The sequence below is a fragment of the Lutra lutra genome, chromosome 5 (genome assembly GCF_902655055.1).
Source record: "Lutra lutra chromosome 5, mLutLut1.2, whole genome shotgun sequence".
Lineage (NCBI taxonomy): Eukaryota > Metazoa > Chordata > Mammalia > Carnivora > Mustelidae > Lutra > Lutra lutra.
The window spans coordinates 152820448-152847945 of NC_062282.1; the positions used below are offsets into that span (position 1 = coordinate 152820448).

General features: G+C 39.5%; 1 protein-coding gene across 3 annotated transcripts; it reads left to right on the top strand.

Annotated features, from left to right (window-relative positions):
• The first annotated feature begins 9262 nt into the window (after positions 1-9262).
• Positions 9263-26243, top strand: LOC125100145 (T-cell-specific guanine nucleotide triphosphate-binding protein 2-like). 3 transcript variants are annotated; one of them, XM_047730063.1, is made up of 2 exons: positions 9263-9540; positions 24756-26243. In XM_047730063.1, exon 2 carries the CDS (start codon positions 24776-24778, stop codon positions 26114-26116), a length of 1341 nt encoding a protein of 446 aa, XP_047586019.1. In that variant the 5' UTR covers positions 9263-9540; positions 24756-24775; the 3' UTR covers positions 26117-26243. The 3 variants fall into 3 exon arrangements, with proteins under 3 accessions (XP_047586019.1, XP_047586020.1, XP_047586023.1); XM_047730064.1 differs by having other exon boundaries at positions 24774-26243; XM_047730067.1 differs by lacking the exon at positions 9263-9540 and adding an exon at positions 22966-23914.
• Positions 26244-27498: the final 1255 nt, after the last annotated feature.

The following is a 27498-nucleotide window of genomic DNA, read 5'->3' on the forward strand; positions in this document are numbered from 1 at the left end:
TATTTTTTTTATTTCTTTTCAGCATAACAGAACTGATTGTTTATGCACCACACCCAGTGCTCCATGCAATACATGCCCTCCATAATACCCACCACCTGGCTCCCCCAACCTCCCACCCAAAACTAACTTTTTCTCCTCATCCTACCAAGAAGACCATGTGCAGCTCTCATGGTTGACCATGTCCCTTGAAACAGGCTCACTAAAATAAGCCTTGCCTTTCCTCTCCTCAACCTTTCAGCTGTCATTTTCTCCCCCAGGGGAGGACTCAAGGATGGCAATGCCAAATTCACAATCTCTTAGCCGGAGAAATATTTCATAACTTTTTATGGACATAGCAATATTGGTAGAAACTGTAAAACAGATCTTCCTTTTTTTTATTTAAAGTCAATCTAATTAAGATATAGTGTATTATTAATTTCAGAGATAGAATTTAGTGATGCATCAGTTGCCTTTAACACCCACTACTCATTACATCAAGTGCCCTCCTTAATTCCTATCACCCAGTTACTCCATCCCCCTACCCACCTCCATTCCAGCAACCCTCAATTTGTTTCCTATATTAACAGTCTTTTATGGTTTGTCTCCCTCTCTGATTTTGTCTTATTTTATTTTTCCCTCCCTTCCCCTATGATCCTCTGTTTTATTTCTTAATTTCCACATATGAGTGAAATCATATATTTGAAATCATTATATTTTATGACTACTTATTTCATTGGTTTAATACCTTCTAGTTCCATTCACATGATTGCAAATGGCAAGAGTTCACCATTTTTGGCTGGCTGAAATATATTCCACATTTTGGGCATTTTGGACATTGCTGGTATAAACATTGGGGGGCATTGCCCCCTTTGAATCACTATAAAACAGACCTTCTTTATCACTCTGTGGCAGTCACACAGTGCCCTCCCTGGGGCCTCACTCCCAACCACAATCACCTTGGGTTGCTTTTCCTTCTATTCCTTCATGATAATGAGGACATGACAATCACTGAAGAGTTAAGCAGCTACCCCAAATCACCCAGACTGTAGTGAACATACAGAGACTCACACCCTCACCTGGCTGAGACAGGTAAATTGACACCAGGTAAGGTCACAGCTGGGTCAAGAACACCACCATGGATGGAGCATCTGCACGCTCATCCCCATGGATGGAAGTGAGTTAGCCACTGAGCTGGGCACATTGGGCATCCCCAAGGAGCAACTTTGCAGGCAGTGTCTGCACCCATCTTAGGGGCCAGACTCAGGTGCTGAATGTGGACCTCTCACTGGTCTGGGCACTGACATCAGAGGAAGCATCTCAGGTAGAATGTAGCAGGATGTGGCTCAGAACACCCCATCCACTTCTGGGACTCTGTACTGAAAGTCCTCAAAATAATCCTGTATAATCCTCAGGTAAATGCTGTAGGAGCCCTACCCATCAGAATGAAGAAATTGAAGATGGTTCATCCCCATTTTGAGAAAATTACACAGGTCTGAGTAGGAAAAGCACCAGAGAAGAATACCCTCAAAAATCTCCTTGTCCTTCTCAGCACTACTTCCTGCCTTCTCTTTAGGATCTTCCTAGGACAACCACAACCCAACACATCTTGCTTCCTTCCTTTGGGAGCATCCTGGGCTGAAACCAGTTAAGGATGGTCCCAGAGGTAACCGTCTCTGCTGGCCCCTTCCCCAGGGTGGGGTAACTTACCAGGAGACTACTGATACCTGCCTGATCATGGTCACCTCTTTTCTGGAGCAGGTGACTGAGAGAGTTCCTACAACCCAACTTGGCTAATAACTCTGCTAATGTAAAGACATGAAAGACGGAGCCCAACACCAGGGCAGGAGAGCTTGTTGAGTTCCCTTCCTTCTATACACAATGTGTTGAACATTTTTATTATGAAAACACATTTAATGTTGTCAAATGCTTTTTCTGCTTCAACTGAGATGACCATATGATTTTGATCCTTTATTCTGTTTATGTGATCTATTATACACATGTGAAATTATGCTTGCTTCCTAGGGATAAATCTCACCTGATCTTGATGAATGATCCTTTTGATATGCTGTTGTATTTGGTTTAGTAGCATTTGGGGTGGAGGGAATGTATCTATATTCATTAAGGATACTGGCCTATAATGTTTTTTTCTCTTCTAGTGTCCTCTCAGGCTTTAGTCCACAACTAATTCTGGACTTGCAGAATGGGTGTCAACATGTCTCTTGCTATTTTTTTTTTTTTAGAAAAGTTTGAGAAAAATGTGTATAAGTTCTTCTTTAAATATTTGGTAGAATTAGTCTTTATTCAGAGTCTTAATTACTGATTCACTCTTTCATCATTATCTGCTCAGATATTTTTTCAGTTTCTCCCTGAGTCAGTCTTGATAGTTGTATGTTTCCAGGAATTTATCCATTTCTTCTAAAAAATTCAATTTGGGGTAATACAAAATCCTTTATTTTACCAGTTCTCATTTTATTTATTTGTATCTTATCTTTTTTTCTCAGTGTAGATTAAAATTTGTCAATTTTGAATATCTTTTTTAAAAAGTAGCTCTTAGTTTCATCAATATTTTCTATTGTTTTCTTGTCTTTATCTCTTTCTGTTTCAAGGTTTATTTTCTTCCTTCTGCTTGCACATGGCTTAGTTTTTTTTTTCTTTTTATTTCTTTGAGATGTAAAGTGTGGATTTCTTTTTAAATTTTTTTTCCTTTTTCTTAATATAGGGATTATCACGTAACCTCTTTGAACTGCTTTTTATGTGACACATATGTTTTGGCATGTTGTTTGTTCATTATGTTTGTGCAAGATATTTTTCATTTCCCTTTTAATTTCCTTTTGGTCCCTTGGTTGTTTAGGAGCAAGTTGTTTGATATGTATATATTTCTGATTTTCCTTTCAAAAGCTTTCCTCCTGGTTTCATTAATTACTTTGAATAAAATGGACTAATGTTCCCATCAATAGACATAGGGTGACAGAATGGATAAAAATGAAAGAATCATCTATACACTGACCTCAAGAGACTCCTTACATACCTAAATACATATGCAGATTGAAAGTGAAGGATTGAAGGATGCCTGAGAGGCTCAGTTGGTTAAATATCTGATTTCATCTCAGATCATGATCCCAGATCCTGGGATCAAGCCCCATATCAGCCCCCCTGCTCAGTGGGGAGTCTGCTTCTCCCTCTCCCTCCACCTCTCCCCTCTGTTCCTGCTTGCACACTCTCTCTCTAAAACAAATAAATACAATATTTAAAAAAGAAAGAAAGTGAGGGATGGAGAAGCATTTATCATGAACACTGATACAAATAGAAAGCTGCTGTAGCAATATATTTATAGTCAAAAGATACTTTAAAACAAAGACTATAACGAGAGAAAGAACACTCCATGATCATAAACAAAAGAATTCAACAAGGAGATAAAAAATTGTAAATATTTATGCACTTAACATGGAGAACACCCCAATACATAAAGCAGCTAAAAACAAACATAAAGGAAGTAATAGATAATAATACAATAATAATGGGGGACTTTAACACCCTACTTTCTTAATGGATGGATCATCAAAACAGAATGTCACTAAGGAAATTATGGCTTTGAATGACACATTGGACCAAATGGATTTAACTGTTATATCCAGAACATTTCATCTTAAAATATTAGAATACACATTCCTTTTGGGTGCACATGGAACATTTTCCAGAATGGATCACATTTTAGGCCACAAAACAAACCTCAACCAATTTTAAAAGACCAAAGTCATACCATGCACCTTTTTGGACCAAAATGCTATGAAATTAGAAGTCAACCAAAAGAAAAAACTTTGGAAAGAGCACAAGTACATGGGGGTTACATAACATGCTACTACACAATGAAGGGGTCAACCTAGAAATCAAAGAAGAAATCAGAAAATACATGGAGACATGAAGATGAATACACAGTGGTCCCAAATCTTTGGGATACAGTGAAAGCATTTCTAAGACTTAAGTTTATACCAATACAGGTCTACCTCAAGAAACAAGAAAAATCTCAAATAAATAACTTTACCTTGTACCCACAGGAGTTAGAAAATGAAGAGCAAACAAAACCCCCAAAAAAAGCAGAAAGATGGAAATAATATAGATTACAGAAATATATGAACTACAACTCCAAAGTCAATAGAAAAGATCAATTGAAACCAGGAGAAGTTGCTCTGAAAAAATAAGCAAAATTGATAAGCCTCTAGCCAGAATCATAAAAAGAGGGGGTGTGGGAGAGAGGGAGAGAGGAGAGAACCTCCCATAAATAAAATCAGAACTAAAAGAGGAGAAATAGCAGGTGACACCACAGAAATGCAAAAAATTGCAAGAGAATATTATGAAAAATTATATACCAAGAAATTGGATAAGAGAGAAGAAATGGATGAATATTTAGAAACATGTGACCTCCTAAAACTTAATCAGGAAAGAAAAATTAGAAAATTTGAACAGACCAATTCCCAGCCATGAAATTGAATCATTTATCAAAAAACTCCCAAAAACCAAAGTCAGGACAAGACAGCTTCACAGGTGAAGTTTTGCAAGTATTTAGAGAAGAGCTAGTACCTGTTCTCATCAAACAAAATGGAAGAAGATAAACTGCCAGATTCATACTATAAAACCCACATTAGCCTGACACCAAAATCAGATAAAATAAAAACAAAAATAAAATAGAGAGAGCGAGCTGCAGGCCAATATCTCTGATGAACATTACATGCAAAACCCTCACAAAATATTAGGAAGCCAAATACAAGAGTTCATTACAAAAATCGTTCACCATGATCAAGTGGGATCTATTCCCGGATGCAAGTGGGGTTCAATATATTCAAATAATTCAAAGTAAATCAATCAATGTAATATGTCACATGAATAAGAGAAAGAGTAAAAACCATAGGATCATTTTCAGTACATGCAAAAAGAAAAAAAAAACACTGACAAAGTACAACACTGATTCATATAAAAATCATCGACAAAGTAGGCTTAGAGGGAGCAAACATCAACATCATAAAGCCCATATATGGAAAAACAAACAGCAAACATCATTCTCAATCATGAAAAACTGAGAACATTTCCCCTAAGGTCAGGAAGAAGACAAGGTTGTCCACTCTCATCACATTTATTCAACATAGTACTGCAAGTCCCAGCCACAGCAATCAGAAAAGAAAAAGGAATAAAAGGCTAAAGTGGCAGGATGCAAAATCAATGTACAGAAGTCCATTGCATTTATATAAAATAATAATAAGACAGAAGAAAGGGAAATTATAAAAAACAATCCCACTTACAATTGCACCAAAAATGATAAAATACCTAGGAATAAACTTAACCACAGAGGTGAAAGACCTGCACCCTGGAAACTATGAAACATTGATGAAAGAATGAAGATGACACATAAAAATGGAAATATATTCCATTCTCCTGCATTGGAAGAACAAACACTGTTAAAACATCTATACAATGCATTGCAACAAACAGATTTAATATAATCCCCTAACAAAATACCAACAGCATTTTTCACAGAACTGGAACAAACAATACTAAAATTTATATGGAACCACAAAGACCTCAATGGCCAAAGCAATCTTGAAAAAGAAAAATGAAGCTGGAGGCATCACAACTCCAGACACCAAGTTTTACAGCAGTAGTAATTAAAATAACACAAAAAATAGAAACGAGATAAATGAAACAGAATTGAAAGCCCAGAAATAAACCCACAGGTATATGGTCAATTAATGTACAACAAAGGAAGCAAGACTATGCAAAGAGAAAAAGCAGTTTTTTCAATAAATTGTATTAGGAAAACTGGACAGCTACCGGCAAAAGAATGAAACTGGACCACTTTTTAAAACATACACAAAAATAAACTAAAAATGGATTAGAAACCAAAATGTGATTTCTGAAACCATAAAACTCCTAAAAAATTATATGCAGTAAGCTCTTGGATATCTCCCTTAGCAACATACTTGGAGAATATGTCTTTCCAGTCAGGGTAAAGAAAAGCAAAAGTAAACTATTGTCACTATAATGAAATAAAAAGCTTTCACACAGGGAAAGAAACTATAAACAAAATATAACGCAACCCAGTAAATGGGAGAAGGTATTTGTAAATAAAATATCTGATAAGGGGTTAATGTAGAAAATGTAAGAAGAACTTACCCAACTCAACACCGAAAAAAAAATCTGATTTAAAAATGGACGGTGGTGCGGGGGGTGCCTGGGTGGCTCAGTAGGTTAAGGCTCTGCCTTTGGCTCAGGTCATGATCTCAGGGTCCTGGGATTGAGCCCCACATCCGGCTGTGTGCTCAGTGGGGAGCCTGCTTCTCCCCCCGTCTATCTGCCTGCCTCTCTGCCTACTTGTGATCTCTGTCTGTTAAACAAATAAATAAAATCTTTTAAAAAAAAGTGGACAGGGGACCTGATTAGACATTACTCCTGTCCAAAAGCAATAACAAACCCAAAAGCATACAAATTATCAATAGATATGAAAAGATGATCAACATCCCTAATCACTAAGGAAATGAAAATCAAAACCACAGTGAGATATTTCACACCAGTCCGAATGGAGAATATTAAAAGATAAAAAATAACAACTAGTGAAGATGTGGAACAAAGGGAACTGAATTCATCCAGCCATTGTGGAAAGCTGTATGGAAATTCCTCAAAAGATTAAGAACAGAAACATGATATAATCTAATAATTCCACCACTGTGCATTTACCAAAAGAAAACAAAAACACTTATTCAAAATGGTATCTGCAGCTCTAAGTTTATTGCAGCATTATTTACAATAGTCAAGATATGGAAGCAACACATATATTGATAGATGATACACAAGATGTGATATATATATATTTACATACACAATGTATTATTTCTCAGGCATAAAAAAAATGACAGCTTGCTTTTGCAACAACATGGATGGTTTAGAGGAAATGAAATAAGTCAGAAAGAAAAAGACAAATACTGCATAAATTGACTTATATGTGACGTCCGAACAAGCAAACAACAACAAAACAGACTGTTAAATACAGAGAACAAACTGGTAGTTGAAACAGGGGAGGTGGGTGGGGGCAAAGGTGAAATAAATAAAGGAAATTAAGAGGTACAAACTTCCAGTTATAAAGAATATTCAGTCACAGAGAGAATAGAACAACACAGAGAACATGGTCAACGATACTGGAACAATGTTGTATGGTGACGAACAGTGACTGTGCGTGATGTATTGAGCTTTGAGTAATGTATAATATGGTTTTGGATTTTTGTTTCAAGTTTTTATTTAAATTCTACTCTGTTCACATATAGTATAATATTGGTTTCAGGAGTAGAATTTAGGGATCTAAACACATACTACACCAGTGTTCATCATAACAAGAGCCCTCTTTAATACCCAACACCCACTGAGCCCATTTCACATAACTCTCCTCCAACAAAGCTCAGTTTCTTCTGTATCATTGAGTCACTTATGGTTCGCCTCCCTCTCTTTTATTCTTTTTTCTCTTCCCCATGCTCCTCTGGTTTGTTTCTTAAATTCCACATCTAAGTGAAATCTTATAGTATTTGACTTCCTCTGACTGATGTATTTCCCTTAGCATAATACACTCTAGCTCCGTCCACATCATTGCAAATCAGGATGTTGTGCCCCTAACACTAATATAATGTTTTATATTAATTATGCTTCAGCCAAAAAATGGTGTGAGGAGGGGAATAAACTCCATGTTGGAGAGGGATTGCTATAAACTCACCAGAATTTACTAGAATTTCATATGATACATTGAAAGCTTTATCAAGCTGTAGATCACATAGGCCTTATTTCTTGAATTACTTGTCACTAAAATAAATGGTTGCTTGAAAACTCATTAATAAAAATATTTTGCCAGGAGGCAGGAGGAGCTTTGAGTGTGTTCATCTAGAACAATTACCAAATAGCAAATAAAGAGCCGAGGGTACAGGACGCTGTTCACGCAATGCTGTCATTTTTGGAAAAAGCAGACTATAGATAGTACATATTTGCTCAATACACTCATAAGAATGACACGGTCTCCTCTGGTACAGAAACGTGACAAAGGGACATTGTGTGTGTGGAGGGGGGGACAGCATTGCATAAACCTTATAACTCTTGAGTTATAAACTATCAAACTATATAGTGGACTTTTATTCAAAAACTAAATGAAAAAAATAAAATCTAAAGCCAGAATATGGCTCCCCGGGACACAAGGTTACTCCCTATTCATTTCCAGCCCAACTGGGTATACCGCCTTCTCTTTCCTGCACTAATCACCCAGCCAGATTTCAGAGCTCAGTCCTTCAAAAGACTTCTCTTACTTCAGACACTAGCTGTATTTGGCTGAATTCACTAGGTCACTAGGATCTCGAACCCACAATCTACAAATCTGAGGGTTCCCATAAGCCTCTCAGGCTTGCTAATAGATGGCAATGAGTCATATGAGTCAGGAAAGTTGTACACATAGGAGTATCGTTTTATCTAAAAGGAAATACACAGGGTGAGGTCTGGGAGCAAGTATTCAGCTTCCGTATCTCTCCTCATGGTATAGGACACATCATCTTCCCAGAACATCAAAGCAAACATCAACCAAGAAGTCCACTGACCCTAGCAGAGTTTTGATTGAGATTTCAGTACATAGATATGATTGATCAAATCATGGGCTACTTGACTGAGTACTCCCTTCTCACCTCCCTTCTCCTCCCTAGAGGTTCAGCTGGCCCAAACTCTCCACCCTCTATTCCCATGGTTAGTCTTCCTGGTGACCAGCCATTGACCTGAAGCTATCTAGGATCCTGCCTGGAATCACTTCATTAACATAACAAAGTCAGCTCCTGTCACCCAGGAAATTCCCAGGGTCTTTGAACCTCTGTGGCAGGAGCCAAGGACAACGAGAGATAGAGTCTTTATTAGGCTTCACTCCACATACAGTGTGGGCTGTCCAAGGTTAACAGAGAAAGCACAAGGTTCATTTTCCCAGGATTCACGCCTATGTTCTCTGACTGTGGATTCAAATTCTACCTCGCCTGAAGCCAGGGCCTGGTTAGGGTGTCCTTTGGGGGTTACTGAGAGGCCTCCTGCCTGGGGTCCTATTCCCTCCTCTCACTCATGATGCCAAAAACACACAAAATCAATGGCCATGGTGCCTTTCACTATCCCTTCCCAGCAATTGCTGTGTTTCTCAGAAAAGGAGCTCGCAGCTCTTTGTTTCACTTTCTGTTCCTGCAAATGCAGAGCCCTGCATCTACTGGCTGCTTCTTTACTGTGGCCAGATTCCTGTGAGGGTGGAGCAGAGGCCAGAGGCTACTACTTAAATCCTGCCTGCTTCCCACCCACAGTTTAGACATTTGGGGTGACCATCTGCTCTTTCTCTCTGTGGTGATCATACCAGCACACAGGACCTGTTCCAGTGCAAGGCCAGTCTGAGCAGAGCAGCGCTCCTGCTGTGGGCTGCACGGAGCACTTCAGCCAGTCCCAGAATTTCCTGAGCTGCCCGGGGACACGTTCAGAGCTCAAATCTGACACCAGGAGTCTCTTTTCCTCCAGGAGCTGGTAAGCAAGACACCACTGTGGATTGAGTGCAGATCTAAAAACAGAATTACAGATTTGTATGTCTAAGACTGGGAGAAAATAGATGCTTATTTTAGGTGATGTGGACTTGATAGCCTGAGGGGCAGATTTCTAAGGATAGCTGTGATCCAGTTGGAGAATTCAACTATTGGGGACATTTTCAGAGGGCAGTTGGAGAACAAACTTTATTCCTGTGAACATAGAAGGATTATGTGACTGTCAGGGATGTCAGTGGATTAGGGCTTTCCCCAAGAACTTCTGAATCAGATAACCCCCATCTCATGCCTAAATACCTTTCACTGCAAAGACAATACATATTATCTGTTTAAAAAAAATTTTTTTTCAACTGAAAATTTTAAAGAGCTGGTTGGTTTTTATTAAATGACTCCTGAGTTCTGCAGCATCTTATCTAGCGAAGAGTAAGAGCTCCACTGAGCTGTAGGAATGGACATATTTTTAGAGGAAGAGAGAAAGAAATCATCAGTAAAGAATACACTGTTTCCATCAAAATCACTCTGCCAAAGGGAAGGGAAAGGGTCTATCAGCTAATTTCTTCATGCTGATAAGGCAATTCCAATGGTGACTGCTTACAGGATACATTCCTGGAGGATTAAACTGTAGTTAGGTTCTGTAGTAGGTCTTGGTTTGAGGAGTCAAAGCCTTAACTTAAGAGGCCTCCTATGGTCCTGTGCCCTGTGGCCCTGTCTCACAGTTCCCCCCTCTTGATCAACTCTCAGCTGAACTTGGAGATGTGATCAAAGTGTGAGCAACTGGGGCCACTTCCAGCTACTGTTCAGTGCTTCTCGCAGCTTTTGTTGATCCCTTGCGTGGTAGTCGTATGTCATTATGTTTTTGCTTTACCTCTATGATGCTCACAAGTGATGATTTCAGATTCACAATTTTTGGATCATCCATGCTCTTCATTCCTTCTCTGATGTTCCAGCCTCAGGGAGATTATTTGCTTAGTGGTTAGTTCCCTGAACATGCATTGAAAATGTGGAAAGAAGACAATGTACCTGTCAGATTTTTGTGTTTTTTCTAAACAGCATAAGGTTCCTAATTATCGGATAAATGTTAGAGGTCAGTTTGAAGCCATGGTATCCAAGACTAAGGAATCAAAATTAAATATGTCAAAGAAAGACCAAGGGGCTTGCTGAGTGATCTTATGTCCAAAGGCAATCCCTTAGGACAGGCAAACCCAGTAGTTTGGGTGGGCTTATAATTTTTAAGTTTGACCCTTCCGTTAGATCTCTGAAACTGGCATCATGATTGTGGGTGAAAAGACCAGTGACAATTCCAAGAAGTTTGCAAGGTTTTGTTAAGGCTATTATCATTTATCCAAGGAAGCAGCTGCCTTATTCACCAGAGATTGTGGAAGCTATATTGCAAGTAGCAAACACATTTTCTAATAGTTGCTTTGCCACCATGAGGGCATCAGCCTTGCAGCAGAGGAAATCTTCAACCTATTACAAACATATACATATAATAACAGGAACATATTAATAACCCATACTGAATGAATCCATCCGCAGGTGTTCAAAGTCCAGAGGGAATACGTGTGAGAACTCTGGAGGTACAAATAATTTTTCCAGGATAATGGACCTGAGAAGTCCCACATGGCTGGTAGACTATTTCCACCATTTTATACGAGTGTCCTCACTAATAGCTAGTCATAGCTTGAGTCATCTTAAATGCACTATAATGGGTGAAGGAATGAAAACAAAACGAAAAAAAGGGCGGGGGGTTTTACCAGTAATCCAGGAAGTATCAAGCAGACAGATGTCTTGGGTTTCCCAAAGCCCTGACTGTTCAACTTATGGCCATGGTTTATCTATCTCCTTTTCTCTGACTCAGAAGCAGAGGGTTGCCATGTTACCCTGACATCAGCATGGCAGAAACCCCACAATGAGGGGACATTTTTGCAGAGGCAGAATTGATGTTACCCACATGTGCCGCATCCTTTATAGATTCTTTGGCCCGCTGCCTTTGCGTGAGAGTCAGCTGGGGCATTTTCCTAGCACTCTGGTTCAAGTCCTTTTAGAGTGAGCCTGTTTTGACAACAGCAATTTCAGAAGGTAAGACAGTAATTACAAGTGATAAAATTATACTAGGACAGAGCATATTTCCACGAAGTTCACATCATTTCTATAAGACTTATATACCTATACAACTATACCGTAAAATATAGGCTCTTTGAATTCTAGGAAGATCACTTAAATGATAAGGAAACTTTCAGAAGCTATTCCCAAAAGTATACCACATGTTAAAAAGCCACAGAAACTTTGTCTTTTTAACAGATAGGAAATCAAATTCTGATTTTGCATCAGCTGACTTTTGTATTAGAATGGATTCATTCCAATGTTAGTCCTGACAGTGCAAACAATTTCTTTCCAGAGATTCACTTTCAATCTTTCTACTTCTTTTGCCTTAAAAAAAAAAAAGAAAGTGCATCTCCAGCCCTCATACTTTTTTTTAATTTTATTTTATTTTTACCAAAAGCACATGTCCTACTTCTGTTTCATTCAGATATGTTTCCTTTTTTATTTTTGTACCTTAACAACTCACATTAATTAGAGTTCTTCACCCCTAGAAACTTCAGTTTCTAGGAAAATAAAGGGTAAACCCTGATTAAATGTATGTTACTTCAGAGATCTTTAAATTGCAAATTCATAAAAACATTTAATATTTTCTGGAAACATGTGCTATTTGTAGTACAATCTTTCAAATAAACATGCCAAAACGTTTACCAGAAGACCTATATTTATCTTTAGTTCCCATGTAATAAAAAAACCGAAATTAAAGAAACCATATGTAGTAATTAATGTTTCATTTTTTTATCTTATTTGGAAATAATCTAGATATTTAATGACCTTAAGTTAAATCGTTACTTTAAACGAAACTTTGAGGTATTAGGTTATCCAAAAGATTTTGAAAACTACTTTAAAGTTTACCTACAACTTTTAAAAATGTTATTTAAAGATTTATTCACTATACTTGTTCTTAATAATTACCCTTAGGTTACCTCTAAAATGAGTCATCAGACACCATGAGAAATTAGTCAATTATTCTCAAAGGTATTTTTATTATTTTTTATTTTATTTTATTTACTATGTTATGTTAGTCACAATATAGTGTTTTTATTTTTATTATTTTTTACATTTTTTATTTTAATTCCAGTATAGTCAACAGATACTGTTATATTAAGTAGAGGGATACAAGATAGTGATTCAACAGTTCTATGTCACGATAAATGTACTCTCAACCCCCACCCTCTGTTTCCCCCATCCTCTACCACCGTCCCCTCTGGTAACCATCAGTTTGTTCTCTTTAGTGGGGAGTCTGTCTTTGACTTTGTGTCTTCCTCATCTTTTTTTTTTCCCCATTGCTCATTTGTTCTCTTTTTTGAATCCCACAAATCAGTGAAATCATATGGTGTTTGTCTTTCTCTGACTAGTGCAAGAGGCTTACTGTTTGTTATACACTGTAGCCCCATTCATGTCTTCGCAGAAGGCGAGATTTCATTTCTTTTTAATAGCTGAGTAATATTCCATGGAGTATTAAATTCTACATCTTCTTTATCCATCTATGCACATGTGGGCGGCTTCTCTAATTTGGCTTTTGGAAGTAATGCTGCAATACACATAGAGATAATGCATCCCCTTGAACTGGTGTCTTCATGTTTGTTGGGTAAATACCTAGTAGCACAATTACTGGACTCTATGGTAGTTCTACTTTTAACTTATTTAGAAATTTCAAAGCTATTTTCCACACTGACTGCACTAGTGTACTTTCCTACCAGCAGTGCAAGAGGATTCATTTTCCTCCACATTTGCACTAACACCTTTGTACTTAGTGTTTTTAATGTTAGCCTTTCATAGGCATGAGGTGATGTTTCACTGTGGTTTTGATCTGCATTTCCCTCAAGATAAGTGGTGTCGAGCATCGTTTTTGTGTCTGTCGGCCATCTGGATATCTGCTTTAGAGAAATTGCTATTTACATCTTCTGCCTATTTTAGTAATTGAATTTTTTTATGGTTTTACTTGTATTAGTTCCTTATATATTTTGGATACTAACTCATCATAACCTATGTCATTTACAAACACCTGTTCCCATTCAATAGGCTGTCCTTTAGTTTTGTTGAGAGTTTACTTCACGATGCACAACCTTTTAATTTTAATGTGGTCCTTATCGTTTATTTCTGCTTAAGTTTCCCTCGCCTCCGAAGACCTACCTATAAACTGTTACAGTGGCTTCTGTCTGAGACAACACTGCATGTGCACTCTTCTGTGGTTTCAGGTCTCACTTTACATCTTTAATTCATTTTGAGTTTGTGTTTGTAGGTGGGATAAGACAGTGTTCCAGATTCATTCTTTGGCATGTAGCTGTCCAGATTTCCCAACAGCATCTGTCTGTTGCCCATTGTATATTCTTTCCTGCATTGTCAAAGATTAATTGAATATATAATTGTGGGGCTATTCCTGGGTATCTTACTCTGTTCCATTGAGCTCTGTGTCTATTTTTAGGCCAGTATCATACTGTGTTGATTGCTATGGGTTTGTAATCTAACCTGAAGTCTGGAGTTGTGATACCTCCAGGTTTGTGTTTCTTTCTCAAGGTGGTGTTGGCTCTTTGGGTCTTTCCTTTGTGGTTCCCTACCAACTTTAGAAGTATTCATTCCATTTCTGTGAAAAATGTTGTTGGTATGTTTGTAGATCTTACATGGAATCTGTAGACTTTATGGATTGTAGAGACATTTTAACAACATTTGTTTTTCCAACCCATGAACATGAAAACTCTTTCCATTTCTTTGTGTCGCTTTCATTTTCTTTCTTCTGTGTTTTACAGTCCTCATAATGGCCATTGTACTAGCTCTGAGTGCTGACAGCAGTTTGCTATGAAGCTAGCCTTAAATGGAGGTTAACACACATTTCTGTCCACCTATATCCAATAGCAAATAGGAGGCAACTGATACATGTTTGTCTGGCCTTATTTTGTGGCTCCCAACCTGAAGGGTACCAAGGCAAGTTATCTGGGACACAAAACAGGCTTGTAGACTTTTATGGCTTCCAGTACCATAGTTCTTTTTTTTATTTAAGTTTTTGTTTAAATTCAGGATAATTAACATAAAGTGTAATATCAGCTTCGGGTGAATAATGTAGTGATTCCACACTTACTTACATCTGGTGCTCATCACAGTATGTGCCCTCTTAATACCTATTACCTATTTCACCCAACCCATAACTCTGGTAACCATCAGTTTCTTGTCTCTACTTAAGAGTCTCTTTCTTGGTTCACCTCCCTTTTTTGCCCACTATGATCATTTTTTTCCCTTAAATTCCACATATGAGTGAAATAATGTGTTATTCTTTCTTTCACTCACTGACTTATTTTACATAGTATAATACACTCTACCTCTGTACATGGCATTGCAAATGGCAAGATTTCATATTTTTATGGCTGCATAATATTCAGTTATATATGTGCATGTGGTATATATGTGTAGCCCATCTTCCTTATCCATTCATCAGTTGATGGACATTTGAGCTCTTTCCGTAATTTGGCTATTATAGATAAGATTGCTATAACCTTCAGGGTGCACATAACCCATTGGATCAGTAATTTTGTAACATTTAGTGAATACCTGCTAGTGCGAGTACTGGGTCATAGGGCAGTCCTATTTTTAACTTTCAGAGGAAATGCCACACTGTTTTCCAGTGGCTGCACCAGTTCTCTGCACTCCCACCAACAGGGTAACAGTCAGAACCATCATTCTTAGGTGTAAAATAAACAATGTGCCCAGGGTAGAGCACTTACCTCTTTGGATTTTTAAGGATTCCATTTATGTTTCACTTGGTTATTTATTCACTTGTTTATCTATTGTTTATCTTTAAGCTAAGCCTTTATCTCATGGACTATTAAGAGAAACCAAAGTACTCAGGTAGTGGAACTATGCACACAGCAGTAACCAAAGAACTAGGTCACAGGGCAAGGATTGAACAGCACACCTCCAAGAATAGGGAGAATAGGGACCGCCGCCTGATTCCACAAACACGGAGAACTGTAGCTGCTACCTACAGTTGCCAACTTGGAATCAGAGTTCACAGCCAGGGGCTAGTTTTAGAAGTTACTCTGGACTGTCCCATAGAGTACTTTCTATACATTACCATCATTGTCCGTCATGAGCTAAACCAGCAGGTTCCATTAATAAAGACTGCAGACAAGAAACAGGGAACAGCCTAAGCCAGCAAAAAGCAGTAAATACAGACTGTGGACTGGACTGGGGAAGGAATTCCAACGTGAATTTCTGGACTCAACCATGGGCTAAGGCCTTGTGCCCTGTCACTGCCTGCTGTGTCTGTGACAGAGTGATTCATTAACTCTGGACTGCCAATTCAATCAGAAGCTCTCATGCAAAAGAGAGCAGCACTCAAAACAAGATGGCCTTACCCATGGCCATGGAAATGCTGAGAGAGAACATGAACTCAAAAGGATTTGTGGGAGATTTTCAGAGAGGAGTCAAGATGGTGGAGAAGTAGCAGGCTGAGACTACTTCGGGTAGCGGGAGATAAGCTAAATAGCTTATCTAACGATTGCAAACACCTACAAATCCAACGGGAGATTGAAGAGAAGAAAACAGCAATTCTAGAAACAGAAAATCAGCCACTATCTGAAAGGTAGGACTGGCGGAGAAGTGAATCCAAAGCAACGAGAAGATAGACCGCGGGGGGAGGGGCCGGCTCCCTGCGAGCGGTGGAGCAACGGAACACAAAATCAGGACTTTTAAAAGTCTGTTCCGCTGAGGGACATCACTCCAGAGGCTTAACTGGGGTGAAGCCCAGGCGGGGTCAGCGTGGCCTCAGGTCCCACAGGGTCGCAGAAGGATCGGGGGTGTCTGAGTGTCGCAGAGCTTACCGGTATTAGAACGGGGAAGCCGGCTACAGAGACAGCCGAGGAGTGACTCTCAGCTCGGGATTGCCTTGAACCAGTCGCAGGCTCCGTCAGCTCGGAGCGCGGCCAGAGGCCAGGGTGACGGGAGTCATTGGGCGCTGTTCTCTGAGGGCGCACTGAGGAGTGGGGTCCCGGACTCTCGGCTCCTCCGGGCGGAGACCGGGAGGCCGTCATCTTCATTCCCGTCTTCCGGAACTCTACGGAAAACGCTCAGGGAACAAAAGCTCCCGAAAGCAAACCCAGCAAACCTGAGCGGATTACTCAGCCCGGCCCTGGGTGAGGGCGGTGCAACTCCGCCTGGGGCAAAGACGCTTGAGAATCACTACAACAGGCCCCTCCCCAGAAGATCAACGGGAAACCCAACCAGGACCAAGTTCACCTACCAAGGAGTGCAGTTTCAATACCAAGGAGAGCGGCAGAATTCCAGAGGAGAAGAAAGCAAAGCACGGAACTCATGGCTTTCTCCCCATGATTTTTTAGCCTTGCAGTTAATTTAATTTTTTTTCTTTTTCAATTTTTTTTTCTTTTTCTCTTCTTCTGCTAAATTTTTTTAACTTTTACCGTTTTCTTTTTTAACGTTTTTTAAATAGTTTATCTAATATATATATATATATTTCTTCTTTTTATATTTTTTCTTTATCGGCTTTCTTTTTTTAATAGTTTCTTTTTTTTCTTTTTTCTTTCTCAACCCCTTTTTATCCCCTTTCTCCCCCCTCACGATTTGGGATCTCTTCTGATTTGGCTAAAGCATATTTTCCTGGGGTTGTTGCCACCCTTTTAGTATTTTACTTGCTCCTTCATATACTCTTATCTGGACAAAATGACAAGGCAGAAAAATTCACAACAAAAAAAAGAACAAGAAGCAGTACCAAAGGACCTAATCAATACAGACATTGGTAATATGTCAGATCTAGAGTTCAGAATGACGATTCTCAAGGTTCTAGCTGGGCTTGAAAAAGGCATGGAATATATTAAAGCAACCCTCTCGGGAGATATAAAAGCCCTTTCTGGAGAAATAAAAGTACTAAAATCTAACCAAGTTGAAATCAAAAAAGCTATTAATGAGGTGCAATCAAAAATGGAGGCTCTCACTGCTAGGATAAATGAGGCAGAAGAAAGAATTAGCGATATAGAAGACCAAATGACAGAGAATAAAGAAGCTGAGCAAAAGAGGGACAAACAGCTACTGGACCACGAGGGGAGAATTCGAGAGATAAGTGACACCATAAGACGAAAAAACATTAGAATAATTGGGATTCCAGAAGAGGGGAAACAGAGAGGGGAGCAGAAGGTATGTTGGAGAGAATTATTGGAGAGAATTTCCCCAATATGGCAAAGGGAACAAGCATCAAAATCCAGGAGGTTCAGAGAACCCCCCCTCAAAATCAATAAGAATAGGTCCACACCCCGTCTCCTAATAGTAAAATTTACAAGTCTTAGTGACAAAGAAAAGATCCTGAAAGTAGCCCGGGAAAAGAAGTCTGTAACGTACAATGGTAAAAATATTAGATTGGCAGCAAACTTATCCACAGAGACCTGACAGGCCAGAAAGAGCTGGCATGATATATTCAGAGTACTAAATGTGAAAAACATGCAGCCAAGAATACTATATCCAGCTAGGCTATCATTGAAAATAGAAGGAGAGATTAAAAGCTTCCAGGACAAACAAAAACTGAAAGAATTTGCAAATACCAAACCAGCTCTATAGGAAATATTGAAAGGGGTCCTCTAAGCAAAGAGAGACCCTAAAAGTAGTAGATCAGAAAGAAACAGAGACAATATACAATAACAGTCACCTTACAGGCAATACAATGGCACCAAATTCATATCTCTCAATACTTACCCTGAATGTTAATGGGCTAAATGCCCCAATCAAAAGACACAGGGTATCAGAATGGATAAAAGAACAAAACCCATCTATATCTTGCCTACAAGAAACTCGTCTTAAACCTGAAGACACCTCCAGGTTTAAAGTGAGGGGGTGGAAAAGAATTTACCATTCTAATGGACATCAGAAGAAAGCAGGAGTGGCAATCCTTATATCAGATCAATTAGATTTTAAGCCAAAGACTATAATAAGAGATGAGGAAGGAAACTATATCATACTCAAAGGAACTATCCAACAAGAAGATCTAACGATTTTAAATATCTATGCCCCTAACGTGGGAGCAGCCAACAATATAAACCAATTAATAACAAAATCAAAGAAACACATCAACAATAATACAATAATAGTAGGGAATTTTAACACTCCCCTCACTGAAATGGACAGATCATCCAAGCAAAAGATCAACAACGAAATAAAGGCCTTAAATGACACACTGGACCAGATGGACATCACAGATATATTCAGAACATTTCATGCCAAAGCAACAGAATACACATTCTTCTCTAGTGCACATGGAACATTCTCCAGAATAGATCACATTCTTGGTCCTAAATCAAGTCTCAACTGGTATCAAAAGATTGGGATCATTTCCTGCATATTTTCAGACCACAATGCTCTGAAGCTAGAACTCAATCACAAGAGGAAATTTGGAAAGAACCCAAATACATGGAGACTAAACAGCATCCTTCTAAAGAATGAATGGGTCAACCAGGAAATTAAAGAAGAATTGAAAAAATTCATGGAAACAAATGATAATGAAAACACAACGGTTCAGAATCTGTGGGACGACAAAGGCAGTCCTGAGAGGAAAATATATAGTGGTACAAGCCTTTCTCAAGAAACAAGAAAGGTCTCAGGTACACAACCTAACCCTACACCTAAAGGAGCTGGAGAAAGAACAAGAAAGAAACCCTAAACCCAGCAGGAGAAGAGAAATCATAAAGATCAGAGCAGAAATCAATGAAATAGAAACCAAAAAAAAAAAAAAATAGAACAAATCAACGAAACTAGGAGCTGGTTCTTTGAAAGAATTAATAAGATTGATAAACCCCTGGCCAGACTTATCCAAAAGAAAAGAGAAAGGACCCAAATAAATAAAATCATGAATGAAAGAGGAGAGATCACAACGAACACCAAAGAAATACAGACAATTATAAGAACATACTATGAGCAACTCTACGCCAACAAATTTGACAATCTGGAAGAAATGGATGCATTCCTAGAGACATATAAACTACCACAACTGAACCAGGAAGAAATAGAAAGCCTGAACAGACCCATAACCAGTAAGGAGATTGAAACAGTCATCAAAAATCTCCAAACAAACAAAAGCCCAGGGCGAGACGGCTTCCCGGGGGAATTCTACCAAACATTTAAAGAAGAACTAATTCCTATTCTCCTGAAACTGTTCCAAAAAATAGAAATAGAAGGAAAACTTCCAAACTCATTTTATGAGGCGAGCATCACCTTGATCCCAAAACCAGACAAGGATCCCATCAAAAAAGAGAACTACAGACCAATATCCTTGATGAACACAGATGCAAAAATTCTCGCCAAAATACTAGCCAATAGGATTCAACAGTACATTAAAAGGATTATTCACCACGACCAAGTGGGATTTATTCCAGGGCTGCAAGGTTGGTTCAACATCCGCAAATCAATCAATGTGATACAACACATTAATAAAATAAAGAACAAGAAGCATATGATACTCTCCATAGATGCTGAAAAAGCATTTGACAAAGTACAGCATCCCTTCCTGATCAAAACTCTTCAAAGTGTAGGGATAGACGGCACATACCTCAATATTATCAAAGCCATCTATGACAAACCCACCGCAAATATCATTCTCAATGGAGAAAAACTGAAAGTTTTCCGCTAAGGTCAGGAACATGGCAGGGATGTGCGTTATCACCACTGCTATTCAACATAGTACTAGAAGTCCTAGCCTCAGCAATCAGACAACAAAAGGAAATTAAAGGCATCCAAATCGGCAAAGAAGAAGTCAAACTATCACTCTTTGCAGATGATATGATACTATATGTGAAAACCCAAAAGACTCCACTCCAAAACTGCTAGAACTTGTACAGGAATTCAGTAAAGTGTCAGGATATAAAATCAATGCACAGAAATCAGTTGCATTTCTCTACACCAACAACAAGACAGAAGAAAGAGAAATTAAGGAGTCCATCCCATTTACAATTGCACCCAAAACTATAAGATACCTAGGAATAAACCTAACCAAAGAGACTAAGAATCTATACTCAGAAAACTATAAAGTACTCATGAAAGAAATTGAGGAAGACACAAAGAAATGGAAAAATGTTCCATGCTCCTGGATTGGAAGAACAAATATTGTGAAAATGTCTATGCTACCTGAAGCAATCTACACATTTAATGCAATTCCTATCAAAGTACCATCCATTTTTTTTTCAAAGAAATGGAACAAAGAATCCTAAAATTTATATGGAACCAGAAAAGACCTCAAATAGCCAAAGGAATATTGAAAAAGAAAGCCAAAGTTGATGGCATCACAATTCCGGACTTCAAGCTCTATTACAAAGCTGTCATCATCAAGACAGCATGGTACTGGCACAAAAACAGACACATAGATCAATGGAACAGAATAGAGAGCCCAGAAATAGACCCTCAACTCTATGGTCAACTCATCTTCGACAAAGCAGGAAAGAATGTCCAATGGAAAAAAGACAGCCTCTTCAATAAATGGTGTTGGGAAAATTGGACAGCCACATGCAGAAAAATGAAATTGGATCATTTCCTTACACCACACACGAAAATAGACTCAAAATGGATGAAGGATCTCAATGTGAGAAAGGAATCCATCAAAATCCTCGAGGAGAACACAGGCAGCAATCTCTTCGACCTCAGCCACAGCAACATCTTCCTAGGAACATCACCAAAGGCAAGGGAAGCAAGGGCAAAAATGAACTTTTGGGATTTTATCAAGATCAAAAGCTTTTGCACAGCAAAGGAAACAGTTAACAAAACCAAAAGACAACTGACAGAATGGGAGAAGATATTTGCAAATGACATATCAGATAAAGGGCTAGTGTCCAAATTCTATAAAGAACTTAGCAAACTCAACACCCAAAGAACAAATAATCCAATCAAGAAACGGGCAGAGGACAGGAACAGACATTTATGCAAAGAAGACATTTAGATGGCCAACAGACACATGAAAAAGTGCTCCATATCACTTGGCATCAGGGAAATACAAATCAAAACCACCATGAGATATCACCTCACACCAGTCAGAATGGCTAAAATGAACAAGTCAGGAAATGACAGATGCTGGCGAGGATGCGGAGAAAGGGGAACCCTCCTACACGGTTGGTGGGAATGCAAGCTGGTGCAACCACTCTGGAAAACAGCATGGAGGTTCCTCAAAAGGTTGAAAATAGAACTACCCTATGACCCAGCAATTGCACTGCTGGGTATTTACCCTAAAGATACAAACGTAGTGATCCGAAGGGGCACGTGCACCCGAATGTTTATAGCAGCAATGTCTACAATAGCCAAACTATGGAAAGAACCTAGATGTCCATCTACAGATGAATGGATAAAGAAGATGTGGTATATATACACAATGGACTACTATGCAGCCATCAAAAGAAATGAAATCTTGCCATTTGCGACGACGTGGGTGGAACTAGAGGGTATCATGCTTAGCGAAATAAGTCAATCGGAGAAAGACAACTCTCATATGATCTCCCTGATATGAGGGAGAGGAGATGTGGCATGGGGGGTTGAAGGGGTAGGAGAAGAGTAAATGAAACAAGATGGGATTGGGAGGGAGACAAACCATAAGTGACTCTTAATCTCACAAAACAAACTGAGGGTTGATGGGGGGAGGGGTTGGGAGAGGGGGGTGGGGTTATGGATATTGGGGAGGGTATGTGCTATGGTGAGTGCTGTGAAGTGTGTAAACCTGGCGATTCGCAGACCTGTACCCCTGGGGATAAAAATATATGTTTATAAAGCTGTAAAAAAAAAAAAAAAGAAAGAAAAAAGAAAGGATGAATACCCAAGTTTTGTAGCAACATGGACGGGACTGGAAGAGATTATGCTGAGTGAAATAAGTCAAGCAGAGAGAGTCAATTATCATATGGTTTCACTTATTTGTGGAGCATAACAAATAGCATGGAGGACAAGGGGAGATGGAGAGGAGAAGGGAGTTGAGGGAAATTGGAAGGGGAGGTGAACCATGAGAGACTATGGACTCTGAAAAACGATCTGAGAATTTTGAAGGGGTGGGGGGTGGGAGGTTGGGGGCACCAGGTGGTGGGTATTGTAGAGGGCACGGATTGCATGGAGCACTGGGTGTGGTGCAAAAATAATGAATACTGTTATGCTGAAAAAATTAAAAAATTAAAAATAAATTTAAAAAAAAAAAAAAAGGATTTTTGGGAAACCACACCTGTTTCCTTGTTGTCCCCAAATACTGTCAGAAGTTTGCCTTGAATCTAGACACTGCCAACAAATCTAGTAAACAAATTCAACCAAGTAAATTCTAAAGACCTAATCGGCTTTCTTAAATAATTTTTTTTCTTAAATAATTTTTGATTTGGGTAGTGTCCCATCTAGGGAATAGAAAGGAACTCCAGTGAGCTGTAGAAGTAGAAAGGTTTTTAAGTGAGGAGAGAAAGCAGAAAAACAATGATTGGCAAAGATCCATTGTTGTAGGCAAGGTTGTTCTCCTAAGAGGAGAGAAGAGGATCCATCAGTATACTTTCTAGTGCCCCTTTCACCCTTGACAAGCTAAATTGCCACACTTTACTCTTCTAAGGAGAATGTTTGCATGCCCATTTCATATGTGTGGAACTCCAAACAATGTACACTTGGTCTGAAAAACTTCTTCTCCAATTTGTTTTCACCATCCTCTCTTCTGGGCTGCAGTTCTGGCTGCCAGGAAGCCCCTGGAAGATGTGTCTGATCCCTCACTGTAAGTCAAAGACACTTCTCCAGCCTGCATCCTACCCAGACATCAGTGGTGACTTGAAGTGACTTGTTTCCTGGTCTAAAAATTTTGTTCTTCATCTCTATAAGGAATAGTATACAAATCTTTCACATTACCTTTGGTGCTGGGTACAGGATTTCTTCTGGTGCCCCCTCTCAAGATATAAGCCTCCAGTGATTAGAGGTCCAAGATTCCAGAACCAACTTTGTTTCATTGACCTCAGAGAATGAGGTCAAACGGACCTCTTTACCATGGCTGCCTCACATTCCAATCAGCTTCAGTCTTTGTTAACATCATTTGTTACAGCAGTGACACGTTATACAGCTCTTTATACTGACAATTTCCTGTAGTTCATCATGTCCACTAGGTGAATATCTCCCTGACTTCTGTTCTGTTCTGTCCCCTTTAATACACAGGCAAGAGGCAGGGGATGTGTGGGATCTCAGGACAGTTGGGATGGTCCATAGAAAGTCCCAAGTGGATAGTCCAGCATGACTTCTTAGAACATGAGAATCCATACCACCTGCTGTTTCTGCTCCAGGTAAAACAGAAAGAGTCCTTTCCACACCTTGTTCCATGAGCCAACATACTTTCTAGTTAAAAGAAACCACATTTGCAACCATTAAAAGTTTCTATCTCCTAAGGAAGTATACAGTATCTTTTCTGAGAAAGAAAGGAGCCACTCATCTTTATTTAGCTGCCCCACATGAGAACCAAAGTCCATGACATGAGGTGGGAGGTGATCAGAAGAGGACGTTCTGGAGGGACTCACACCTCAGATGGGAAGGGGTGTGAAGGTAAATGCTGGTGCTGTCTTCTTAGATTTGCCACATGAAGAAATACTAATTTCATAACATTACATATAAAGACAAGTGAAGCAAGATAAATAAAGGATAATGTGGTCAAGAAAGTTTGGATAGAGGGGGCGCCTGGGTGGCTCAGTGGGTTAAGCCGCTGCCTTCGGCTCAGGTCATGATCCCAGGTCCTGGGTTCGAGCCCTGGGTTCGGGCTTTCTGCTCAGCGGGGAGCCTGCTTCCTCCTCTCTCTCTGCCTGCCTCTCTGCTTACTTGTGATTTCTCTCTGTCAAATAAATAAATAAAATCTTTAAAAAAAAAAAAAAGAAAGTTTGGATAGAAAAGTTAGTCTGCAAGACTGAACAGTACCTTAAAGAAAAAGAGCTTTCCAAGATAAAGAAAGAGCCTGAGCAAGGGCAAACTTTACATCCAGGTCAGAAGTCCACACAATGCCTAGACAGAAAAAGAAGGGCTTCTGGATACAATGTCGTGTCCAGAACTGATGTTATACCTGTCCTTAACAGCACAGCCCAAGCCACCCCTTGTTGCACTAACTATTTTTCCTTCCCTCTTGTCTCCTCCCCATAGTGCCTTCTACTGCTCCAGCCATGGGTCAGTCCTCCTCTTCCTCTTCCACACCCTCTCCTATAGAGGGTGGTGATTTGATCTCCAGCTTTGACAAGTTTTTTAAGGACTTCAAACTAGAAAGTGAAATGCTCTCTCAGGAAGCCATCACATTGATTCAGTCACACCTGGAGAAGGGGGACCTTCAGAGAGCAGTTTCTGCAATTAATGATGCACTGAGAGACATTGACAATACCCCTCTGAACATTGCTGTGATTGGGGAGTCTGGGGCAGGGAAGTCCAGCTTCATCAATGCCCTGCTGGGAGTCGGGCAAGACGATGAAAACGCTGCCCACACAGGGCCAGTGGAGATAACCTTGGAGAGAGCCAAATACGAATACAAAAAATTTCCCAATGTGATGTTATGGGACCTGCCAGACCTGGGAACCACTCTACTTCCACGGCATGAGTATCTACAGAAAATGAAATTTGGGCAGTATGATATCTTTATTATCATCTCTGCTGTACGCCTCAAAATGAATGATTTGGATCTGGCTATAGCAATTAGGAAAATGAAGAAGCATTTCTATTTTGTCCGAACTAAAGTGGACCTTGATTTAAATAATCTAAGAACCTGTAAACCCAGCACATTCAATAGGGATGAAATCCTGCAAAGGATCCGCAATGACTACGTGACTCATTTGGAGAATGTTAATATGGGTGACACTCAGATCTTCTTAGTCTCCAGCCTTGAATTGTCTGACTATGATTTCCAACACCTAGAGACCACGCTTCTGAGGGAGCTCCCAACCCACAAGCACCAAAAGCAGCATATCTTCATGCAATACTTGTCAACTGTTGCTGAGGCTGCTATTGACCAGAGGAGGGATTCCCTGAGACAGAAGGTCTGGTTGGACGCCCTGAAGGCTGGAGTTTTGGCAACCATACCTTTCATGAGTTCGATCATTGATATTGATGTGGTGAAGCTGGAGGAAACTTTAAGCTTCTACAGGTCTCACTTTGGGCTGGATGATGCATCCCTAGAAATCATAGCAAAGCACTTGAACGTGTCAATAGGGAAACTCAAGACAAACCTCAAGTCTCCCCATTTGCTATCAGTTGAGAAGGATGAGGAGGCATTAGAGAAAAAATTGTTGACATATGTGGAAAAATCCAGAGCAGAATTTAGTGGAGGACTCATTGCCACTACTATGTATGTTCAGAATATTTTCTATTTGAAAATTTATTTCCTTGAGTGTGTGGCAAATGATGCTAAAGTTCTTCTTAGAGAAGAGAATTTTAAGGATGTTGTGGGCTCTGGACAAGCCTCTCTACTTCAGCATGTCAGGAATGATAATGGGAAAAGTGAAGCAACCAGTTGCTGATTCTTCTCAGTGTTGTCGTGGTGGCTGGTGCCTGGAACATTGACTTCAGGCTCCGTTGAAGCAGTCCTGTCCCACTGCCCTCAAGGTGTATCACGGACATTTCCATAATATACTCTTGAACAAACTACCCACTTAGTGACTATTATTTGATAGTAAGAGCAATCAGCTCTAAAGAATCCTTCCTTCAGATGATCTTAGTCCTTGTATGATGGTTACTTCATAGCCAGCACTGGTCTTTCTACTGACATCTAGTAAAAAATGGCTGTGCACACAGTAGGTCCTCAAAAGTGATTTTTAAATGAATGCATACATAGTGCATCTTGGTGTTCCTGACATTTTGCTGGGAATGCATACATTCTGATCATTAATAGATTCTCAATGAAGGTGACTGATATCCTCCTTGTCCTTTCTAGACTTATCATTTTATTTAAGAACATAACAGATGGTGAGCTGAACATGTGTCACCGGAAATGAAAGAGAAACATCAGCTAAGGAAAACCGTTATCTGGGGTATGTTGTGAGAGGGACAAGTACATAAGACGGGGACATAGTCCAAGGTTTGCATATTACAATCAACATCCCTTGGTTGCTCTCAGCATATTTTGCATCTGAACTTGAGAGGTTAGGGAATAAGAGACAAGAGGGTTGTGAAAAATCTAAGTGGAAATTTTTAAAAATTACAAAAGTTTTTCTTAATCATATCCGATCCCTCATCTAATAAGAGGAATGCCAATTAGAAGATGTGATATATATACACAATGGAATACTATGCAGCCATCAAAAGAAATGAAATCTTGCCATTTGCGACGACGTGGATGGAACTAGAGGGTATCATGCTTAGCGAAATAAGTCAATCGGAGAAAGACAACTATCATATGATCTCCCTGATATGAGGGAGAGGAGATGCAACATGGGGGGTTGAGGGGGTAGGAGAAGAGTAAATGAAACAAGATGGGATTGGGAGGGAGACAAACCATAAGTGACTCTTAATCTCACTAAACAAACTGAGGGTTGATGGGGGGAGGGGGTTGGGAGAGGGGGTGGGGTTATGGATATTGGGGAGGGTATGTGCTATGGTGAGTGCTGTGAAGTGTGTAAACCTGGCGATTCGCAGACCTGTACCCCTGGGGATATGTTTATGTATATGTTTATAAAGCTGTAAAAAAAAAAAAAAAAAGAAAGAAAGAAAGGATGAATACCCAAGTTTTGTAGCAACATGGACGGGACTGGAAGAGATTATGCTGAGTGAAATAAGTCAAGCAGAGAGAGTCAATTATCATATGGTTTCACTTATTTGTGGAGCATAACAAATAGCATGGAGGACAAGGGGAGATGGAGAGGAGAAGGGAGTTGAGGGAAATTGGAAGGGGAGGTGAACCATG

Bases quoted from the DNA above. Each gene is read 5' to 3' on its own strand.
- LOC125100145 (XM_047730063.1), top strand. From the start codon at position 24,776: ATGGGTCAGTCCTCCTCTTCCTCTTCCACACCCTCTCCTATAGAGGGT.